The sequence below is a fragment of the Patella vulgata genome, chromosome 7, assembly GCF_932274485.2.
Source record: "Patella vulgata chromosome 7, xgPatVulg1.2, whole genome shotgun sequence".
NCBI classification, from domain to species: Eukaryota; Metazoa; Mollusca; class Gastropoda; family Patellidae; genus Patella; species Patella vulgata.
The window spans coordinates 32,570,210-32,595,066 of record NC_065885.2 but is presented as its reverse complement, the minus strand read 5'-3'; the positions used below and the strand labels follow the sequence as shown (position 1 = coordinate 32,595,066).

General features: G+C 33.5%; 2 protein-coding genes across 3 annotated transcripts in view; one reads left to right on the top strand and one right to left on the bottom strand.

Annotated features, from left to right (window-relative positions):
* Positions 1–15,166, top strand: part of LOC126827044 (probable nuclear hormone receptor HR3) — a 73,188-nt gene extending 58,022 nt beyond the window's left edge. For both annotated transcript variants that reach the window (XM_050556207.1, XM_050556206.2), the window contains exons 4-9: positions 2,874–3,733; positions 4,504–4,612; positions 4,934–5,075; positions 5,670–5,800; positions 7,167–7,259; positions 7,953–15,166. In XM_050556207.1, coding sequence (XP_050412164.1) covers positions 2,874–3,733; positions 4,504–4,612; positions 4,934–5,075; positions 5,670–5,800; positions 7,167–7,259; positions 7,953–8,116 — 1,499 coding nt within the window. In that variant the 3' untranslated portion in view covers positions 8,117–15,166. The remainder of the gene's footprint in view (positions 1–2,873; positions 3,734–4,503; positions 4,613–4,933; positions 5,076–5,669; positions 5,801–7,166; positions 7,260–7,952) is intronic.
* Positions 15,167–20,445: 5,279 nt separating this feature from the next.
* LOC126827051 (nuclear receptor ROR-beta) lies at positions 20,446–24,646 on the bottom strand. The gene is made up of 7 exons (XM_050556228.1): positions 24,523–24,646; positions 23,783–24,357; positions 23,138–23,246; positions 22,790–22,931; positions 22,326–22,456; positions 21,912–22,004; positions 20,446–21,757 (listed from the first exon to the last, which is right to left on the bottom strand). The coding sequence occupies exons 2-7, from the start codon at positions 24,293–24,295 to the stop codon at positions 21,600–21,602; spliced, it is 1,146 nt and encodes a 381-aa protein (XP_050412185.1). The 5' UTR covers positions 24,296–24,357; positions 24,523–24,646; the 3' UTR covers positions 20,446–21,599.
* Positions 24,647–24,857: the final 211 nt, after the last annotated feature.

Genomic DNA, 24,857 nt, shown 5'->3' with positions numbered 1-24,857 from the left:
CTTAAAATAGATGAACATGGGTCTAAAAACACATTTTAATTTCTATTCAATTATGTTCCATGAAATACACGAACAGACTGAATTGAACTACAGTCGTTTACATCTGTTTAGTCCATTCTACACGTTTTTTTTTTTAAAACGTTATTTTAATTGTGAAGAAGCTGGGCAAGATAACAACATTTATATTGATGGAAATGAACTATTATTGAATTTTAATTCTGTTTTTATGGAAATTTGGAGTTCGATTTGAAATAGATGTGAACAATCTGGCTTGTGCTTACAAATAAACTTTAGTTCCCATATCTATCAACATTTGTTTTTAACATTCACCAAGGCTTACAAATCTAAATTTCTTACACGCATTAACAAAATAGATTTCCTCATAACTGTTACTTTCTGTTTTTATCAGTCCTGTGCAGACATTTCCTAGTTTAAGTTGTAACATCAATAATTTTATACAAACGTTCCACTCTAAGGATCACCCCTATTGTTTTTGGTGCATGCCCAACCACCAGGGGTAGAGCCACGCCCATTTTTTCTTTATGTGTCTGTGTGTCACCTACAGGCCACAATTCTTAATGGATCATCTTGAAAACTTTTCATACGCTCAATTTTGTGTGTGTCTTTGTGTCAACTATAGGCCACAATTCTTAACAGATCCTTTTGAAACTTTGCATACCTATTCCTTATTCCAGAAGATCGATCACTATTGTTTGTATACGCCCACATTGAAATGTAGTCGAATATTGTCGTCCCCCTCGTATATCCTGCAGGCCCAATTGTGGACGCTCTAGAAGCTAAAGTTAATATCCGTTTAACTTTAAATTTATACACCGTGTTTAAGGTCATGAGACGAAGAAGCCTATTAATTTTCAACGATTTTTCGATAGTTACTGCCAGAGTTATGACCCTTGATCACTTTGAAAAATTATACACAGTGTTTAAGGTCATGAGACAAGGAATCCTATTGATTTTAAACGATTTTTCGGTAATTACTGCCAGAGTTATGGCCCTTGATCACTTTGCAAAGTCTTGTGGATGCTCTAGTGGCTAAAGTTAATATCCAATTGACTTTAAATTTATACACAGTGTTTACGCCTATATATAATCGTTTCGAATAATTTTAGATTGATACACAGAGTTTAAGGTCTTAAGACGAACAAGTATATTGATTTTCAATGATTTTTGATAACTTGAACAGCTAAATCCATGGGCCAAACAAATTCAAATAATTTTCTGATAATTACTTAATGAGTTGTTACTCTTAATCAGATTTTAGTGTATTATAAATGTTTCATTACCGACAAAAGTAAAAATTTGTGAAATTCTTGTTGACTGCCCGGACGATTTAACTGCTGCAGGCGTATGTTTCAATGCCTGGCAACCTATCTTTAATATGTAAAGTCAGATTCAAATTATTTATTAAGTGTATATAATCTGTAATGGATCAATATGCCCTGTACATTGTGTAGGCTATAATATACACTACAATATTTTGAATTAAAATGGTAAATCGAATGAGTTGTCTGCAATGAATTGAATTCCTAAATTAATGCAAACAAATTTTGCAGCACTTTTCAGACAGTCTGCTTTGATCCGGATTCCTACAGATTGCAATTTTCAAATGAACAAGGATAATTAGAATTCTCTAGAATACCTTTGTATTACACTATGTGCTACATGTTTATTTAAATGTCAAGTCAGCTTGTTTTTGGTTGTAGATAAAGCCATACTGTTCTATATATACTTTAACCAAACAGCTGATCCCCAATATTGCCCAATCGAACAGCTGGTTAGATAAGTGTTAACCAATCAAAGCCTAGACATTCAAGGTCTTAAGATGTTCAACTGAATGTTATTGTGACCTATATAATTGATATTTAATATCCCATATAAATAATATCCTGAATGTAACAAGCTTTTTATATTAGTTATATATAAGGCTAAATTTAGATGAATATTAAAAATGTATTATGCAAGAGCTAAATCTGCCTATTATCTAAATTAAGAATAAGACATTAGACATAATTAACTCATGATGCCATCGTTAGCTTGCGATATTTAGTGGATTTGAATACGTTTATGATACATTTATCAATAATCAAGACTTTCATGTAGACGTATATTGTCGTTGCCCCTGTCCATCTGTCTCCGTCCACTATTTGCTTGTGGACACTCTACAGGTCACAATTTTTATCCAATTTTGACGAAACTTGAAATATAGGTCTATCTCCCTTAGATCTCAGTTTCTTATGATAATGGCATGTATCGGACCATAGCTTCATGGATTATGGCCCTTGATTGTACGAAAAATCACATTTTTAGCTTGTGGACAGTGCTTTACTCATTGAGCCACAGCTGCTCCTGTGTATATTAAAATACATGCGGTTTACTGGAAAATATGGCTTTCTATGCACATGTATTTAAAGCCCAGTCTTTATCCATCTGTTAAATGTTTGTAAGCCATTAAAAAGTGAACATTTTCACTGTTGTTCAATACTTGAAAAATAATCAGAAAAGGATCTTTTCATATCATGTGGTCTTATATTTATCATCCATTGTTTTGCTAATTTTGTTTTCTTATTTGTTGACAAGGAGTAGGGTCCAACCTCGTGGGTTTTCTCTGGTTCCTCCGGTTTACTCCCACTGCTAAAGACCCCTACGCGCAAGCAAATTATTGAAATAAAATAATTAAACCATATGTTAGTCCCGAAATGACCTAGTTTCTCTCTCTCTCTCTCTTTCTAACTCTCTATATAAAAACTGGATAAAGTTAAGGTGTTTAACAAAATGCTCTCACAAATTTTATTTCAGATTGGCCTGCAGTTGTTTGTTCAAATAAACCATTGATTTTCAATTCTGTATATTTGTAGCCTCAAGATTAGGCAGACGACCAAAGCGTTTGAAAGATGTCAGTGGTGAACATGGTAAATCTCATGGTAATCTTCCAATTGCCCCATATCCTTCGCCTGCTGAATTGTATCGCCTACGTATGGCAGAATTACAAAAACTCCTTCAAGCTAATGGTACCTTTAAAGCAGAACTTATGGAGGCCTTTCTATCTGCAGCTCAGGCAAGTTTTCGTGATCATGCTAAACAGCCCTCAACATCTGAGAATTCTACAGCACCAACATCTCAACAACAACAACAACAACAACATCAACCACCACCACAACAACAGCCTCCCACCCAGTTCGCATCGCCTAATATGCCTGTCACTACAGTTGAGTCTGGCTATTCAAGTCTCAGTAGTCCAGCTAGTTCCAAAAGCCAGTCTCCTTCTCAGGACCCCAATTTACTGCTTGGTAACGGCATGAATTTTATGGACAATCTGGGATTGTTCAATGTTCCGTCACTTGATGGTAGTCCATCCATGACATCTCCTATGGATTCAGTTGGCTCTAATCAGATAGACTCAAATGTGCTTTCTCCAATTCCTGATGGATTGAATCTGGATGCATGCTTTAATGAATTTCTAAATATGGAATCGGTATCAATCAAATCGGAACCCGTCTCATCACCATCGTGTTGCCAACTGCAATTGGGTGTAATAAATAATGATTATATGGAAAGAGCGCTAAAGGAAGTCAAACTGGTGCCATCAGATACCAGACGTCACCTTATAGAACAGGTTACAGATACTGTGATTGCAGCACACATGTTAACGTGTATAAACTCACACCAAGCTGTTGAAGAAGCTAATAACAAAATAAATAAAATGTTGATCTCTGACGTAAGTTACTATATTTCTTTTTGTGATACACCCACATTGTAATGTGGTAGTAGACTGCCAACACACCTCTCCACCCGTCATCCATAATTGGTTTTTGACACTTACTGAGTTATGGCTCTTGATCGTTTTGAAAAATCTTTTGGAAGTTCTAGAAGCTACAATTATTATGCAATTGATTTAAAATTTATACACAGTGTATAAATCAAGTTCACGAGACTGATCAATTTACTCTTGTGGACATTCAATGGACCAAATATATTATCTGAATGACGTGAAATTGACACACAAAGTTTAAGTTTATGAGACAAAGGAGGGATGGTTGGCTGAATGGTGAATTGAGTAAAGTGGCATTGTTTCGATTCCCCACTTGTACGTGATAAGGAGTAGGGTCGCCTGTCTAATCTTGTGGGTTTCTCCGGTCCGACCCCTATGCACAAGTGAACTATTGAATTAAAATTGAACCATATGTTACATGTAGCTAGTCCCAAAATGACACAGTTTGTGTCAAGTGTACATAAAACCTCATTTCTGTCTCAGTCCTGTCTCTCTGAAGAGCCAAAGAAACCTATTGACTGTCATCCTATTGACTTGAAACTTATACACAGTGTTTATGTTCATGAGATGAGGAATCTGATAAAAACTTTGGATTTATAGCCCATGTTCACGGTCTGGAATCTTGTGAACTCTCTTGTTGCTAAAGATAGTATCCAATTGATTTGAAATGTTCCAGTGTGTATGTCTCATTGCCTGAAAACCTATCTTTTTTGTAGCCTGCATTTGCACACCATTGTGCCGAACCCTCTTTTATATGGGGTAAATTCCTGAAACAGATGGTACCAGAGTTAACAAATGTTGTCAAGTTCTGTAAAAAACTACCAGGTTGGTTCCAATTTATATTTTTATATGCCCTATTGATTTTCAGCAGTCTGCAACCTTCTTATCCCACTTGTCTAAAAACCTTGTAAAGCAAATAGAACCTTCAATTAAGGACTGATTTTGTGTTGGTGTCAAGCCAAAAGCAAAGCTAAAATTATTTTTAAAAAAAACAAACTTATAGTTCTACTTACCTAATATTTCTAAACAAGAATTCAATCATTTAGAGCTAGTCCCACCACTGTTAGCAATACATATAGCTCACCAATACTCTATTTTGATTTAAAGCAAGACAGTAAAAATTAAAAAATTGTTCATTATTTTCAGGATTTTTAGAAATAGATCAAGAGGATCAGATTAAACTGATTAAACAGGGATCATTTGAGGTTCTGCTTGCACGGTTTTCCATGTTAGTAAGTCCTGAAACTAACGAGATGATAGATCCAACACTTTCTGTAAGGTGTTCTAGGTAAGTCCTTAATCTAATAATAATATATTTTCTGTATAAAGGTGTTCTAGGTAAGTTCTTAGTCTAATAAGATTATACTTCCTGTAAGGTGTTCTAGGTAAATTCCTAGACTAATAAGATTATATTTTCTGTAAGGTGTTCTAGGTAAGTTCCTAGACTAATAAGATTATATTTTCTGTAAGGAGTTCTAGGTAAGTCCTTAGTCTATTAAGATTATACTTTCTGTAAGGTGTTCTAGGTAAGTCCTTTGACTAATAAGATTATACTTTTTATAAGGTGTTCAAGGTACATGTAAGTCCTTATGAGATTTAGAGTTTTAGGTAAATCCTTAGACTTATACAGTGCAGGTTAAGTCCCTATAAAATTATTAAATTTGTTTATAATCGATGAATGAAAGATGAAGTGGAGTGCCATGATGAACATAGCAGATGTCTACTAGCCAAGTAAATATGGCGATGCCTGGTTCCTGATATATGACTTTTACTATACATCTATGATTCTCGCACATTTATGGTATGAAACAAATTTCATGCAATGGGATAAAATCGCACATGTCTGCAGCTACCTTAAATTGCATGTTAACTCTTATTTCAGGGCTGTTGTTGCAGAAATGCCAATGGGTTTTCTTTTTGATGAGTTTTTCAATGTGTCAGAACAGTTTAATCCCTTAAAGTTAACAGATGGGGAAATTGGTTTGTTTACATCTTTACTAATTATTTGTCCAGGTAAGTTTCTCTTTATACATTCTCACTCATTTCTTATAGGGCCCTTAATACAGTCTCACTCTTTTCTTATTAGATCCATTATACAATGCCACTCATTTCTTATAAGACACATTATACTTTTTTCTTATAAGGCCCTTTACACAATCTCACTCTTTTCTTATAAGGCCCTCTATACAATGTCTCACTTGTTCCTTATTAGACCCATTTATTATACAATCTCACTCTTTTCTTATATGACCCATTATACAATCTCGCTCATTTCTTATAAGACCGGGGGTGGGTGGATGGCCGAATGGTTAGCACCTGCGTGCTGTATCATAAGACCTGTCATTGAGTCAACTGGCGTGGTTTTGAATCCCCGGATGTCCGTGACAAAGGGGTAGGGTCACCTGTCCAACCTCGTGGGTTTTCTCCGGGTCCTCCGGTTTCCTCCCACTGCTAAAGACCCCTACGCGCAAGCAAATTATTGAAATAAAATTAAACCATATGTTAGTCCCGAAATGACCTAGTTTGTGTCGATTGGACGGTAAACCCCATTTCTCTCTCTCTCTTATTAGACCCTTTACAAAATCTCTTTCATATAAGACCCTTTATACAATCTCACACATTTCTTTTAAGACCCTTTATATAATCTCACTCTCTTCTTATAATACCAATTATATCTCAATATTTCCTTGGAACATATAAGACACGTATGCAATCTCACCGTTTTTATTTAAGGCACAATATACAATCTCATTTTTTATATGAAATAAATAACCATCATATACAATGTATGACAGTTAGTGCAGGACCAGTGCAGAAATGAAATATGTTCATTCAACTTAGATTCTCTTTTTCAACAAATTATGTTGTTCACAGATCAATAGTAAACAGTGTAGTAATCATGTAATCCGTGAACATATTTATTATACACCAATTATGGGTTAAAGTAGCTAAGTCTCTAACTCAATATCATACAAAGTCTTCGACATTGAAAACATCAATTATTTGTCAAATTAAATCAACATTGATGTTGTGATCTTATTCTTATCTGGAGAACATGTGCAATAAATATTATCGGTGTAGACTGGAATAACCAGACGATAGAAATCACCGAACATAACTAATTAGAAAAACAGTAAAAACAGAAACGATTTAATGTAAATCAGTTTATATACATTCATAAAAACAGAAACGATTTAATGTAAATCAGTTTATATACATTCATATTACATTATTATGCGTTATCATGACCCATTTGTGTCAATTTCTAGGTCCCAAATATTAGTGATTTAGCTCCTTTAGTAAGCTCTGTAGCTCATAATTTGGGGGGGGGGGGGGGTTCTATATTTCACTAACAAGAACTAATTTGAATTTTTTTCAGAACGCCAAAATTTGAAAAATAAACGAGCTATTAAAAAGATTCAGGGTTTATTCCAGCAAGCATTGTTTTTGATGATGAAGCGAAATCATTCAGGTATGAGACAATACTTGATATTAAAGACAGTTGTTACATGTATCATCCCCAATGCATAATCATTATTTGGGAAGCCTGTCCAAACTATCAGAAAAAAATGTTGCAAAAGACTTATTATTTTTTGAAATACTTAAGGGTGGAATTCCCACCTACATGTTGCACACATGTAAGACAATATGAAAATAAGATGAGGTTTAATGTCCTACTGTTCTGCTCCAACTTGGGTAATGACGATAGGCATATACCATGCAGTGTGCTATGAGGGAAATTTTGCCGGAATAGCAGCGCTATAGGGATTTTTTACATGCACACCAATGTACACACTTGACCTCGGTTTTCGTCCCATCTGAACGTCTATACATTGTCCCTTGGCAGTCCCTCCGTCCTACACCACTGACAATTGGGAACCACGCCGAAAAATGACAATGAACTTTCTCGGCCAATACTTTTATCGAACACATGACATCACATCCAGGTTAGCGAGGCAATGTTTTTATCTCTGCAGCTCCAAGACAATATGTGGACTTTGGCTAGTGTTTCCACAGTAGATGTTAATTTCTAAGATCACTGGTCTGCTGGTTGTCCTCCATGCAAGCTTAGAATTATAACACACAAATATGCGTGAGAGAGTTTCACTTAAAAAAATATATGTTTTAAACTGTTCCTAATCATTTAATATAATTATTATTCCAGATACCGATCATATGTTTATGAAACTTCTGACCATGATACCGATGTTTCAAAAAATAAACGATCAACACTCGACGGCCCTGAATAATATCAAGATGAATGCTCCTGATGCTTTTGAAAAAGAATTTGAGCCCTTGCACAAAGAAGTGTTTGACACGTCTATGTAAGACTTGTCAGTGAATGGAGAATTATTGTTACTAAGAGAGAATATTTGTTGAAAAGATTTGTGTGGATATTTCAGTGTTGATTATACTATATGTAACATATTTTAATCATCGTTATTTTTAATGGAATATTAGAAACGTACGTTAAGTGGTGGAGACTATGACGGACATTTTATGTGATCAGGGCTGAAGACATGGATGTATTGAAAATAGCTTTTTCTGTGTGCAGGATTTCTTTCAAAACTTTCTGAATTCGAGTTTGGTTCTGGCTTAGCTGTGCTTCTCGACCATACGTTTGAACATGTTTCTTCTACTATGAGATGCATCAAGATGAGGATATCTATTATAGGGCAACAAATATAAAAGACACGGAAGATATTACATTGGTTGATTTATGTACTTTGACAATTCAGGCGATTCAGAGAGAAGTTTGTTTTTTTTGTTTTTATTTGTGTAACATACTGGAATATAATAATTGGATTGCATTTTAATCAATTTATGTACTAGCTACATATATGGTCAATAAAGTAAGTTGTTATGATTTTTAACAAAAACAATGAGAAATGAATTTTGTTACATATGTAGTCAAAAGTAATTAAATGAAACAGATGGTATTCATGAAATATTTGTTACTTGTTTTGTTCATTTATTCTTTTAACATACTTGTATTTTAACATTACTATTGGTAATAACATTTTTGAGACTTGTTTTTTTCATTTCTTCGTAAATTTTAGTATTAAATGCACAACTATATGATATTTACCGTTGTGCCTGATAGATTGGTCTCTTACAACGTGCCGAATGAAATTTACATTAATTACAGCAAAGATTGTACATGCACAATTTGTCAACTGTTAAGCTTTCAATTGTAAATTTTAGCAAATGGTTTATTCTACAGCTACTCTATTTTTGTTCTATTTCATATTCATAATACATTGTAGCCCAAATTGGACATTTCTTTGCAGAGGCATAAAAGTCTCCACTTCAAAACTTCATGCTAGGAAATCTTCATGAAATTTTACTTGCATGTCATCAACAATGAAATTCAACCATTGGCTTATTGAAACACACACCCGAAAAACAAAAATACAAAATTAGTGAGTGTATTTTAAGGGCAATAATAACTAAATTTCATTTCAGTGCTGGTCTGACAATAATAGTTGCTATAAGATGGCTATTCTGTCAAAATCAGACTAGACTGGATTGGCCAAATGCAAAGATTTTCAACATGTAAATCAAAATAACTACAACTCATTGAACTCCCACCTGACCTTTAATAACTAATGGTGATATATTTTTAAAAAAAAAAATACAAGACAGACATATTGATATGATTAAGAACAGATACTAATTTTCAAACACAGGTTTTTGGCGAAGAAAAAATCACATGTGTTTACAGTTTTCATATCAGAGTATTAACAGCATCAGTACGCTATATATCTACACGATCATGCGAGTGATGGACATTTATCAAACATGATATGCAGTTTAATTTGAACTTAGTCACTGCTGGATTTCAAAATCATTTAAAACGGAAATACCAAAACACAAATCTGTTCGAATGTTCTAAAATTATCGCAGAGTGACATCCCTTTATAAAAAAAAACAAATCGAAAGAGAGCAACGTTTTATCTTGTCATGTCCCAATGTTTTCATAACCTAAAAATTGTATTCTTTGTTTTTTTCGTCCTTAAAACAAGCAAAAAAAACCTGTCAAAAATCACGAAACAAAGAATTCAAGAAAGATATTTTGGGCTACAATATCCATAAACTCCTCCTGTTTAGAATTTAGAGGACTGTTATTGCTCATTTGATTCCTCTTAGAGGCATTCAATCGCTAATGATTTAAGCAGTATCAAACAAGCAATAACAGTCCTCTAAATTCTAAACAGGAGGTGTTTATCTCCTTATTGATATTTTAGACAATTTTTGTGAAGTTGACATAATTTTTGAAGCTTTAAGATTGTCTTCATGTAGAACTTAATTCTTGTATTAATACATATAAATATTATATGTGCTTTTGATGTGTGGTTGTTGCTTATTTAACTATATATTAGTGACAAATTCTTGATATTTCCCCAATAGAGTAATTTCTGACATTTCTATACAACTGATTTAAAGTTATTTATTGTGATGGACGAGTTATCTCCCTTACTTATATGCTCACACGTAGCCAGTAACTGCTTTGAATTTAATTGAATTGAAAAGTTAATTATTTGAATTTTTTTCTTTTGAAACTGAATTAAAAGTAGATAAGGTATGGATTAGCTTACACACCACCCATTAAAGATCAGGGTTGTAATAACTTAAAACCTGACATGCAGTTAAATATAGAGTTTTAATTAAACCACAATCTAAAAATACTTGTTTTAGCATCTTGGTAGAAATAGAATCGTAATTAAAGGATGTAATATGTCAACATACCTAGCTAAAAAAAAATATTTTCAGAGACATAGGTTAAAGCTAGAATAAAGATATAGAGAGCTGAAGACCATACACAATCTAAGTTAGGCCTACTGATTTAATTGGTGTAGATGCTACTTAAAGTTAATCACCACTTTTGACAAAACTCTTAGGCAGAAATACTGGGCATCAATTTCTGCTCAATAATAACTTCAAATACATTTATATTATTGTGTTCACTGTTCACGTCATTGTTAGAGGTGCTTTAAATGGAACATATCTTCTTAGTATTTATTTTAGGTTTTTTTAAAGTCTACTATTAATAACTTTAATTTTTTAATGGAAACTGAGTCTTGTGTGAATAAAACATTGTCATAATTAACTTCCTGGATGAGTTTATTTTTACAGATAATAGCTGTATCATTGACTTAAACAGTGTATGTCTGTATTAGGCTTATATCGGCATATACCTTTACTCAGCTGAAACCAAACAAAACTAAGAAAATTCAAAAATTAGGTTCTATGCACTTCTAATGGTAAATAATCTAATGTAGAAGGCATAATTAATCTGTTTTAAACTAACAACTAAACATGGAAAAAGAAAAATGATGCACTTTGTTGTAAGCTGCCTGTATTGCTATGTACATTTGTTTAGGATTTTTTGTAAATAGCTTTGTTGATAATTGTAGCTATTGTTATTAATAATCGTTATAGATAATATACATATATATATATATATATACACCTGCATCATCATGTGCTAATTATTGTTAGAAGGCTTCTAATTTAGACACAACCTTAGTTGTACTTTTAACTATTTTCAAATTTCTATTTTTAATACTAGAAGATTGTTTGTAAATATCATTATTTAGAGGAGTATAATGACTTTGATTTAGGTCAAAATAAAGTGTTAAATTTGGTAAACAGCAGAAGTTGATCTCTTTAAATTTTTTACTTTGATGCTTTGCTTGAACTTTTTAAAACGAAAGTTGGCACTATCAATGGACCTTAAATTTTATATGTAAAAAGATACCCGCATTGAAAAATAAATCAACACTTTAAATTTAATTGTATTGACAATTTTAGTTTGATATTTTTAAGTCGTGTAATTTTTTAAGTATTAAGATATTTGACATGAAGTAAGGAAATTTTTTTAATCTGCTCCTAAGCTTGATATTAATATCAGAATTCATAAAAGTTTAACTTAGCTAAATAAATGATTTGCATAGAGGCCAAAATCGAACCTTTTCTTTATTGAAACTTAGATTTAGTATGGTATGTACTGTTGTAGCTGGCTTGCTCTAAATCATTTTGCTTGTTCAATGACCAGGTTTTGTGAGAATAGTGACTAGATATAGTTCACCCTACTTATAAAATGAATATTTTTTCAAACTTGGTGAGGTTGTTCATTAGGGTATAAGAATTTTGGATCAAAATTGCAGGCAGGTTTTTCCTGGGTGCATTTTGATATTTTTAACTTGTGAATGAATACAGGACAAGCTTTATTGATGAAATTTTTTAAACTTGCAGGGTTGTCCATTTTAGACTTAAGAGGAATCCTATCTAAGTTAAGAACTTTTTAAATGTAACAAGCCTAGTGTTCCTCCTGATGATGTTTTCTAAACAGGTGATGCAAGACAAAGTTCTTGACAGATTTTTTTTTTATCTAACTCCGCGGGATTTGTTGACAGTCATTTTGCATAATTTCTTCTTCTACTAGAGTCCCGACATGAAATCAATTTCTAATGCATTTAAAGTTAACTTTGAAACAGTGGTTGATGAAGGTTTTTTGATTTCAGGAAAAATGAATTTTAGAAAGTTGTGGAAGTGCTCAATTGTTAGAATGATTTTAGAATTTTGGAATAATCTATTTAAGTTTCAATATTTAAATGGTTTGATTATCTATGTTATATATCTGTTGTAGATTACTGGAGTTGACCATTCTTGTTATTATTTTATCTAGGATGTTGTGTTGATTAGATTAGTATTGTTCAATCTTTAAAGAATTATAAACTATATATCAGAAACAAGAATTATATTGTTTCGTTAATTGTATTTTATTAATGTGTCATGCATATAGATACATATACGGTATTTTTAATCAATATCATGCTCAATGTATTTGCCAAATTAAGGGAAACACTTTTGAAGTAAAATTTATTTTATTTAGATACAGTTCAAGCTTGCCATTACTGCATTTTTCAGTTTGCATACACTGTTAACAATGAAATGAAATCATAAATTTTACATGTGTTACATGTGCTAAGTATTTTATGTTGAAATATTACGTTCAAGCATAATGTGTATTGATATAACATAATGTTCAGGGAGATATATAAATGGCTTTTGTCAAAACTAATTGTATTAACATTTATATGATCATTTTATCATAACAGATGTGTTTGATTGCTCTTTTATTATTAGCTATAGATTGCCTAAAACTTTGTCTTATCGAATGATTGGATGAAAAGATTGTCTGTGTTATAAGATAAATAAAAGTAGGGATGCATGGCGATCAATCTAAACCTTAGGCTACTACCATACTGTTGTAACGTTTTGATGATAGTATATTTATAACAATTAATAATAACACATACATATGTGTATTTTATAAGCTAAGAAAATTAAGGGGAATATTTAAATTAATGTTAAGTTTATTTATCAGTGGTCCTGTTAGCTACAAGAACTTGCTAAAAACCTGGTATATAAGATGAGTATATAAGATGAGTTTGCTTTTAGCAACTCACTGAAAAGAAGTATAAAACTTTGGCACCGTTTTAAACAAACAATGTCCAGTGAAAATGAATTTTGGAATCGCAGACCGCCATGACTAATTTAAGTTTCCCAGTGTACAAATTTCAGGTGGGTTTTCTTTTTAAAAATTGGTTCATGGCATGTAGGAAATTTAACAAAAACAAAAGGTATTGTAGCACTTATAACAAGATTGATTCTTTACTTGGATAGGGTCTAGCTTTATATCACTAGGCTATTTGATAAAAAGCTACATGCGTAGTGTTATTATTTTTTAGCACTTGAGATGATTTAGTTTAAAATGGATAAGCGAGAATTATGCTGTGGATAATTATGTATATCTGGTTTCAAATTTGCTTTCTGGATTATATGGTACAACATGTAGGCTGTGTGAAAACGGTCTTTCTATGACATTCAGCTCTTTATTTAGCTTTCTAGCTTTAACCAAACTACAAATTTCATTAATAAGAGCTCTTTGAGGAGCAAGATAGAGGAGTGGGAGTGTTATTGGCATGGAGGCTCTACATAATATTTGAATTAATTTCCAAAAATATTTGCTGTATCAATATTGTTCGACAGTCATAAGTGTGAAGTGGAAGCGTTGTAGTTCATGTGTAATAAATGATGGAGAGACTCATTATCAACTGCTGTCTATTATCAGGTTTATCATCTACGTCATAATAGTATGATGATTATTGTTTATATTGATTAGCATACTATTTAAAACTGCTGCCTGTATTTTACATTAGCTTAACATTAGTACTTTTTAAATTAGATACATTAGTGCTTTATCAACAGATCATAGAACTGTTTTTTTGTTGTTTTTTTTTTGTTCAACACAAGTTTTACTTGAATTTAAATCACCTGTTGCTAGAAATCGGGGTAAAACTGGAAAGTAATACTGATTTCCTTTTTGACACTGAATAAAAATACAGTATCCAAATAATATGTTGGAAAATAGTGAGTTACAAATTTTATTAATTCTTCAGTTGAACAAAAAATATATTGCTCAGGACTTCTGAGTTGACAAGGTTAAGAAAAGAAGATAGTGTTTCACAAAAAAGAAAAATTGTTCAGGTTTAGATGTGGTGTCAATTGTTATCCAGAATGCTGAAATTGTTTTTCATTGTTTCAAGGGAGATAACTACGGCAAGAATACTGCGACCTGGTCCAATATTAATGATGGAACAAATGAGATTTAGCTAAGCTTTATATAAAACAAAAGAATGCCTTCTGTATTCGTTCTGTGATCTATATTACTCAGATATGTGTTCAATGTGTTTATTATGTGGTTAAAATATAAAATATCTAAATATGTTACAATCCAATCATACAGTTGGGCAAATTAACATAATGGATTTACGTCAATACACCCAGAGGGACTTCCAAGTACTTTAATAGAATTTTCACTAATACCCTTTGTGATATTTTAACTCATTGAATTGAATTGAATAATATATACATGTACCCGTATTTTACACGGATATGTATAGTGTACAGTGATTACACCTATATTTTCAGTGAATGCATAATTTAACAATATATACGAGATATACATATTTTATTTGTTCATATATTATAACAAGAGACCCTTAGTTACGGTTTCCAACTTAAATTACCTATTAGGTAGCTTATTGTTACCCACTAACAACGTGTTTAAATACAAACATATGTAATAGTTCATATTATTATTATTTGTTGTATATATTCATCTCTCTTTTTCTGTGTATTATTAGACCTACTAATATAATGAAGTGACAATTATGTTTTTGCTTTTTGTTCTCCATAATGATTTAATGTAAGAAAGTATGGTATTTTTGTGGCATACTATTTTGCTGTATTTGGGTAAGCCTGCCATTACTGTACAAATAATGCATCAATAAAAATGTCTTTATAAAACTTAGATTTTGTCATTAATAAGCTTTTGACAGGCCGAATGGGAAATTCGTAAACTTTTCCAAGGAGATATTGACCAATCGGATGTTAGTATGCAACATTTGTGGTTTACTGTTGATCACATTGATAGTTAATCCACGTGTCCATTACACTTTACTTGTGCCATTTAAATGCATTGCAAAAGAATCTTTTGGAAGTGTCCATCAATTCTTGGCTTTGGTATGAGTTATGGTTAAACATCTTACTGATATGACAATAAAGACTATTGGAGAAGTCAGTCGGTAGGGGATGTCCTGTAATTCGCATAAGCCGGGTCCAGTTTTGCTCATAGCTCAGTTATCAGAAAAGTAGGTCGTTAAATCACATTCCATTTCATGGATACCATGTGATATGTTCATCTCACTAATCCAAACATAAGATTCAAGTTTGTCAGAGAAAATCTTTTGCAGCTTTAGTCACTACAAGATTCTGCAAAATGATCAAGGGCAATAACCATAGAAGAAATCATCGGACATTATTGTAAAATTGTTCCCACGAGCCAATCAAGACGGCGCACAGTTACACAGAAAATCGGCTTTAAAATGGATTCTTTCTGATTACTTTATCTAGCACTGATCTTTCTCTAGAAAATGGGTATGCGTCTCTTATATATAGATTCGACTTGGTGCAGTTACTTCGAGATTTCAACCCACAATTCCTTTGCTAATGCTGCTCGGATTCATGAAATATACATTTCCAAAAGCTTAAAGGCTCAATACCACTCTTGTTGTAACTGAATAATATGTCCCAATCTTTATTCTGGTCAACAAATTGTACTATTTTAGAATATTTCAATTAATTGATGATACAAATTTCATCTTAACACACCTTATTTAAAAATTTTGAAAAATTCAACATAATGGTTTGAAACGTCTAACGTAAACCTTTTCAAATGAAACTTCAATTTAAAAATATTTTCGAACCCTCTGGACAAGTAAAATAGGATATAATGGATAATTTACACAACAGGTAGGACACTTAAACATCTAGTACTTAGATAGAGATATTATTTATTTTCTGGAGCTTTTAAGCCAGCAAGAGTGTTATTGTCCCTTTAATCACTAAGTGGCATATGGCATCAGTTTCAATTTTTATATCAATGTGGACGTATATTGCGTCGCTCGTGTCTGTGTGTATGTATGTGTGTGTCGCCTACAGGCCGCAATTCTTAAGTGATCCTCTTGAAACTTTACATACTGATTCCTTTACCCTAAGGATGATCCCTGTTGTTTTTATGGTGATTGCCCGACCGCCAGGGGCAGAGCCACTCCCATTTTTTCCTTTGTGTGTCTGTGTGTTGCCTACAGGCCACGATTCTTAATGGATCATCTTGGAACTTGGCATATGTATTCCCCATAGCCTAAAGACCGCAACTATTGATTTTGGTGCATGTCCTGGTCCCCAGGGGCAGAGGCCCAAGTTTTCCATTTAGCGCCCGAAGGACACAATTCTGAATGGATTATGTTGGAACTTAGTATACTTATTCCTTATACCCTAAGGACTGCAACTATTGATGTTGGTGCATGATTTCCCCACCCCACCCTTTGGACTGTGCTACACCCATATTTTGTCTGTAAATGATATACAGATTGCAATTATAAACAGATTTGGATCCAATTCGGAATGATCCAGCATAGGGTTATACCTATTTTTATTGCTCCATGTCCAACCACCAGGGGCAAAGCCACGTCCAATTTTTGTCTACAGGCTGAAATTCTAAATGGATCATCATGGAACTTGGCATATTTATTCCTTATAAACAGATTTGGATCCAATTCGGAATGATCCAGCATAGGGTTATACCTATTTTTATTGCTCCATGTCCAACCACCAGGGGCAAAGCCACGTCCAATTTTTGTCTACAGGCTGAAATTCTAAATGGATCATCATGGAACTTGGCATATTTATTCCTTATAAACAGATTTGGATCCAATTCGGAATGATCCAGCATAGGGTTATACCTATTTTTATTGCTCCATGTCCAACCACCAGGGGCAAAGCCACGTCCAATTTTTGTCTACAGGCTGAAATTCTAAATGGATCATCATGGAACTTGGCATATTTATTCCTTATACTGTAAAGATAGCAACTATTTATTTTGGTGCATGTCCCGACCCCAGGGGTGTGGTATCACACCCACTTTTTTGTTAATTATTATCTGTAAATCTCTACAGGTTGCAATAATTAACAGATTTTGTTCGAATTCAGCATATCAATCATTTCAATAACAGCGTGGTACCTACCTATATTATTGTTCCATATCCATCCCCCAAGGGCAGAGCCACGCCAAATATTTGTATTTATCGTCTACAGGCTGCATTTCTGCATGGATAATTTTGGAACTTTGCATATTTATTCCTTATACCGTAAATACAGCAACTATTAATTTTGGTGCATGCCCACTTTTTTATTAATATTTTTAGTCTGTAAACTTGGCAAAACAAACCCAACGCCTAGCCTTCTTTTAAAAAATACCATACCAATCAAAGCAGGATTTTGGACGTTTGTTGCAGCGTTGGCGATGGTCTCGTTGACTTGAACCACTTGACGGATTTCGACCAATTAACTTGAGTAAGTGCTTGGGTGGTGCTTATTCGGATTTGCCTAAAAGTGGGAAATTCTTCTCTTAAGCAGCAATCAACGATATTTTGTAGACAAGCTGGTTTGGCAGTGCTCATTAACCTTCCATTGCGTGTACCCGGTAGTACCGGGTAGTATAAAATGTCGTTAAAATGCGCCTTCCCGGTATTACCGGGCTCAGTACGGCCCTTGCTAAAATTAGCAAGCGGCAACCCGTAAAATGGCAAGGTAGACGATGTACTCTCGACAAGTGATACACATAATTCGTTCCCAGTTAGTTGATAATGATAGTAGTCAGGACAGTGATTGGTAGTATGAATTGTGTAATTTGTTGCGCGACGTTCCGCCTATGGCTATGTCTCCGGTGCATGATGAACAAGCCCAATGTGAACATGATAGCCCTATGCTTGCAGTAGATTCTGACGATAATTCTGATGTTGATAATGCTGGTCTGCTGGATCGTAAATGATGTGGGCAATTCCAGAGTCCTGAACGTGTAGATCTATAGATCATGATATGGGATTGGGGATGAAAGTGAAAGTGATGGTGAAAACAAGGTATTGTAATTCACACGTGGTCATGGCAGCGGGAGGCGTGGTCCGCGTGTTCATGGTGGCATTTTTCTCGTGGCTGCTATTGATATTTGTGTTCATTTTATATATCTTTATCAAAGTCCAGTGAAAAAAACAATATCCCATAAGTATTTCATGGAGAAAAATTCGTTTTCGTCTTAGCTTTAGTGAGAAATGAGAAATCCAAAATGGCCGCCATGACGCCATGTGACTACATGATTATGCAAATTTCCGAAATTCTATTTTTTCCTCTATGCCCATCCCAACACACAAGAATTTCCATAAAAGTTTCCATAAGTATTGTTAGTTCCAAATCCCCTTTTATCCTCAAAAAGGGCCCAGCACAGGCAGTGGATTTAAGTCTAGTATTGAAAGGGTTTTAATGCTTGTTGAAATGATGTTTAAAGGGCTTCAAATTTTGTAATTTCCGTATATCTATTATTTCTTCACTGAAACTGCTTCATACATTTCAACCAAATTTGATAAATATCTTACCCGGCTAGAACTTATTCGTTTGTTTGCAAAGAGTCAAATTAGACGTTTTCTACTTCTCGTAAATCGCCCAATTTGCTGGGCCTAGGTACAGAGTTGGGGCCACTTTCCTCTTACCATTTTGTCCCATGGATATCTCATAGGCCGGCTTCTGTTAACATTTTCTCTCATAGAAATGTTTATTAGTCTACCGGTTACAGAATAAGACCACCGATGGGCGATTACGTAATAATAGACTACCGGTTACAGATTAAGCCATCCTGGCCTCTAATTTTATATATTTGTCAAGGACGGGGTCACATCAGCACAAAAGCTGTTCTGTTGCCGACTGTTGCTCTTTATATATGGTGGATGTATTCTTGCTCCAATCTAAGTATGGCAATCTCTCAAAATTTCCGTCTGACATAATGATCAACTTGACAGCTGTTGGCGGAAAAATTGTTTTCGGCGTATTTCTAGGTTTTTGGTAATATTATAGCTTAATGTATTTTTTTTAAAATCCTGCCAATTCTTGTCTTGTCTAGACACTCGACAGAAAATTTACTTGAAGTTCAATACAGACCCTGACCTCAACCATCCTTCACCTTTTTTTTTATTCTGTGTACTTTCCATCGAATTATCTTTCCATAGCTACGGGAGCATCCCTAAAAACTTTCAGATGTATCTGTAGAGATACGCATGATCGAGAGATGAGATCTCTAATCTAATCTTTGACAACATAACCTTCCCCAACATCAAATATACTAAATCATCATTTGAACATTTGACACATTCTTTCAATCGATGTTGCAGAGAGGGAGCGCGAATTTCAATTTCGACCAATATATTTTGTCAAGTTTGGCACGGATGGAAGGAAAAACCGAGGTCCCGTAGCTAGTTAAATTATACTTCATAGACAAAATATCTGTAATCGCTCACGGTATGATGTATACCCGTCTTCATTAGTCCGGTAGGTGCAGAAAAGTAAGACATTAAACCCAATTTCATCAAAAAATGAAATGAAATGAAATGGGGTTTAACGTCCTACTGTTCTGCTCCTATGCTGGGCTAATGAAGGCGGGCATACGCCATACAGTGTGCTATGAGGGTAATTTTGCCCGGGCAGCGGCACTATCGCCTACTCTTATATCGAATTCCAACTGCCAAGGGATCTTTTACGTGCATTCCAATGTACACACGGGACCTCGGTTTTTCGTCTCATCCGAAGGACTAGACATATGTCCTTGTCAGGCCCTCTGACCTGCATCACTGACAAGGGGGAACCACGCCGGAAAATCTGGATGAACTTTCTCGGCCAATGCAGGGATCGAACACCCGACCTCCAGGCTAGCGAGCCAGCGTCTTACCCACTTAGCCACATGATCCCCCCCCCCCCCCATTTCATCAACTCGGTGATTCAACTGCAACGTCAAATAACCACATAAAGATAAGTTAGTACCTGTGAACATGGGAGGGAAGAATTTGTCTGGACAGGAACAACCATTATTGTTGATACATATCCTCTATAACGATCTTCTCGCTATATTGTCCACCCATTTAGCCCTATAACATCAACCCCACGGATCGAGAGGTAAATAAAATACAGATTTTTTTTCAAAATTTTGTAAAAATTTTTTATTTTTTCAATTTATAACAGATTTAATGTATTAAAATAGACAATACTAAACCAATAATCCTAGAATAGGAATTCTAATAGATATTAATAATAACATTACAATAACAGTACCACAATGAGCTGAGATTCAATATTACTAGAATAAATAACCATGAATAATATTCATCATGAAAGTCAGTTGAATGATGTCCAACTAATCCAATTACCTATTACTATTACATGATATTAAGTAATCTGTTAACAAACTTGAATATATTTGTAAGATTAAATTGGTCTCCATACGAATTTGTTCCCAACATTTAAACACAATTTATTAATATTTTAATTCGTGATTAAATTTAACCAATAAATTAGAGTTTATGTTTATGATATAACAACTAAATTAGAACTCATCTTATTTCATGTTAAATGACTAAAGTAGAGCTCAATTTTATGCTAAAAAGGTGCATAATAAAGGATAAGATGAAAAACAAATCTGCCTAATAATGATAAATAAAACCGGATTTTTACATTATATACATTAATGGGACATAAATTGTGATCCACAGTAATTACACAACAATTATTATTAAAAAATATAAAGTGAGATATACAATAGAAAGTTAAATTAGATGGCTTGTGATCTTTAGAAGAGTGATGATTCTTTTACTCTCTTTTAAAATCTTCCGAATTCACTGATCTTTCTGATGAACTAACTAACAATCGTAATAACTTATTTGAATGGAGATGATTTTGTGATAATATTAATAATAATAATAATAACAACAACAACAATAATTGCAAACATACACAAATGTAAAAACATGTCAAAATTTCCCTGGCAACGCCTTTGTAAACAATAAAATGTAATGACTATGAGTTCATTTGTTTTGAACGTATGAGTAATTTGAACAACAATACTGATAAATCATTAAAAGTTAATATTGTTCTGATGAATGATTTGAGCTACCAAATAATAACAATTCATTTCTCACTGAACTCATTGACCAACTTCATTGCACTACCCCATCCATTCTCATAAATGTCTTTGTTCTAAATCAAATTGTCATTGAGGATGAAAATGAGGATTTCGGATTTAAAAAGTTTTTTTTTTACTATCTGATATTGGTCAGTTTGAAAAATGTTTTGATTAAAGTTATCACTGGGAATACATTTCTTGATGTAAAGATGGAAACGAATTACTGAATTCTTCAGGGGCTGCCATTTTCATTTTACTCAGAGCTTGTGTGTGTTTTTCATTTATTTCTCGGAAAATTGGTATTGTGGCCATCAGCTTTGTATAAATACTATCAGCATCTGAAAGAGAAAACGTTTTTCTCTTGAAAATAAGTAAATAAAAGATAAATCAAATGTTTTTTTTTATAATATCGACATTTACATAGGGCATGGAGGGATTTCATGCCAAAATAATTACTTTTTGAAGATTAAAAGGAAAAAGAAACTTGCATACCTGTGTGATTTTCTTTTAATTGTAAATAAATTGCTTGTTTAAATAACCCTTGAATCTTATCAACATCAGCTTTACTCTGGGAACCTGCTCTATCTAAAATTAAAGGGAAAAAACATAATGTTTTTCTGTAGGTATATTTCGAGATTTTCATTGATTTGAATAAATTTTCCTGTGCATTCCATTTATTAAAGACAATTACTAATTAGTAGTTACTGTATTGACCATTATTACTAAAGTCAATTACTAAGTATTCCATTAAATACAGACAATTACTCAGTTTTTCGAATATAATAAAGACACTTACTGAGTATATTTATTGGTTCACACGTTATTTTTCTCAGCACAGAACATTTCAAACTTTAATACATGTGATTTGATTAAAGATATTGTACACTTTTTAGAATGGGCACTTACCAGGTGACATGACTAGAATGGATGTAAAGAGACCAATTTCCCCGTCTGTTAATGCTAGTGGATTAAATTTCTCTGCTATTTTATAAAACTCCATTAATAACTGACCCATTGGCATGGACTGAAGTGCCTGTCTAAAAACAAGAAAAAAAAATGTTTATTTATTTTAATAACAAATAGTGTATGCGGTGTTTATGTGTAAATAATACAATAGGTGTCAGATATTGATAAAGAATGAATCTGAACAGCTTTATCTTGTCTCTAACCACTGCTCATTAAAATGGCTTATACTCGACATAAAGTAGTTGGGGTTGTTTTGTTGCATTAACGTGTCACATGTTTAGATGTACAAAGGTCAGACAGGCATGGTACGTTGCATGCCAATTATTATCTGTACTTAAGACCCCAAAAAAACAAGTTGACCAGGTCACCTACATGACTTCTTTGAACTTGCACTTTGAACTTACCTGGGAAATTTGATTGAAAGTGAGGGATCTATCATATCTCCAGTTTCTGTGTTGATTAACATGCAGAATCGTGTGACTAAAATTTCAAATGATGCTTGTTTAATTAAAACCATTTTGTCTTCTGGTTTAATTTGTGAAAATCCTGAAATTAAAACGATATAAATTTATAATAACGGTTCACTTTAACATGTAATTACATCCGAGAGTTATAAGGTTTTTTAAACCCTCGTATATATCTGTTTTAATTACAATTCATGTCAAAAAATAATAAGGAAACTGACAGGCAAAATATATTTCTAATATTGCCACTCAAATAAATTAACATTATTAATTAATAAGATTTAGTACCTGGTAATCGGTTGCAGAATTTCACAGCTTTCGTGATTTCGGGAACCATTTGGGAGACAAATTTCTGCCAAACACAGGAGGCATTTCCGGCCATTTTTGACATATCCGGCTAAAGAGAAAGAAACAAAATATGTTTAAATTTTAATTATGTTTCTATACAGGTAAAAATATATCTTGAATATATTTATTTAAAAAGAAGTATAAAACGCCCTATATCTAAACAACCTATGCCTGGTTGAAATAAACTGCTACACATGCAGCAATTGTAACACACCCTATCTGATTGTGGCTGTGATAATTTGACATATTATGGTAATTTATGGAAATTAATAGATATTATCGGACATTTATTGCAAGTCTGCCGCAATAAACGTGCCACAAAGATTAACCGACATTTCTCGTATTCGGAAGCTCCCGAGACAGAACGTTACCTGCCTGGCATTGACTTCTATTTTCTTTTTGTTTTATTGGTTGTTTTTTTTTTACTATTTTATGTTTTATTAAATTACGAGATAAGCTTACTGATTTTCTCAACCAGCTCTCTGATAAAATTTGTATTAATTGATTTTATACTTATAGATAAAATACTTTACTACTGACTGGTACATTAAATAATTTGAAATAAGGTAGGTAATTATAACTTACCATATTGCCTGCTGCCATGTTAGCATCTATTTTTCTCTCAGCATCAGCTACATTTTGGTATGTATTCAAACATGTTTCCAAATGATTTGACACTATAGCTTCTGTGACGTTTTTAATTAGTTGTCTCTCTTCTGATGAGATTGGTTTTTGCACCTCCAGTAACAACACGTCACTTTCTGTGTTGGCATTGGGATCTGTTACATTAGATGCCGCAGCACTCTGCGTATTACCATTACCATTGCCGTTTCTGTTATTGTTGTCGGATGCCGTAGTGGTAGTTTTGTTGAAGTTGTCGTTCTGGAATTGTGGTCTATTGTCAATAGCCTGGTTATTAGTATTGACCGACTGTGTCGTTGACGGGATTGTCGTAGTCGGGGATGGCGGTGTCATCAGATTGCCTTCGCTGTCAACACTGGTTAAAGTTGTTGCATTTAACCTATTGCAGAGAAAAGCCTCCATCATCTCCGACTTGAAAGCCCCATTTGACTGCAAAATTCCTTGGATTTCAGACATCTTAATTTCTTAGGCTAGGAGTTGGAAGTAACAAATTGAAGCTATGAGGTGACTTTAAAAAGCTGTAAAATATATACAAAATAACATGTAGCTTTCAACTCACCTTAATAATATAGCAAAATATTTTAGCAATCAATTAAACTTTAAAAGAAAAGTTAAAACTTAATCTAGAAAAATACGATATTGAAAATAAATTTGTCAAATTCAGTAAGCATAAGCTTTCTTACCTTTCAAGGACCCTTCGATTGTCAGAGTGGAGAACAAACTTGCCGGCACCTCTTTTATAAGGGTTTAGTGATCGACTAACCCATTGTTGTAAATGGGGGAAGTTGGTTATGCAAACCTGTTGATCACAATACGGTTTTATAGTATAGAATACAAACTCGACCGCGAGACGTCAACCAAAGCTTGCCACACGCCATGTCCTGTGTAATATATAAGCTAGGCCGGCTTGTCATAGCTTAATTTAATTCGTTCACACACAATCTTAGCGTTAACCAGATGCATTGACTCCCCTAAATCTTATAATGAATGTTGCCAGAAATCGAGTTATGGATAAATT

Bases quoted from the DNA above. Each gene is read 5' to 3' on its own strand.
- LOC126827051 (XM_050556228.1), bottom strand. From the start codon at position 24,295: ATGTCTGAAATCCAAGGAATTTTGCAGTCAAATGGGGCTTTCAAGTCG. The intron at 22,457-22,789 runs GTAAGTTCAAAG...TCTTGTTTTTAG, and splicing joins CTTTCAATCAAATTTCCCAG to ACAGGCACTTCAGTCCATGC. The intron at 22,005-22,325 runs GTAAGTGCCCAT...CTTTAATTTTAG, and splicing joins CATTCTAGTCATGTCACCTG to ATAGAGCAGGTTCCCAGAGT.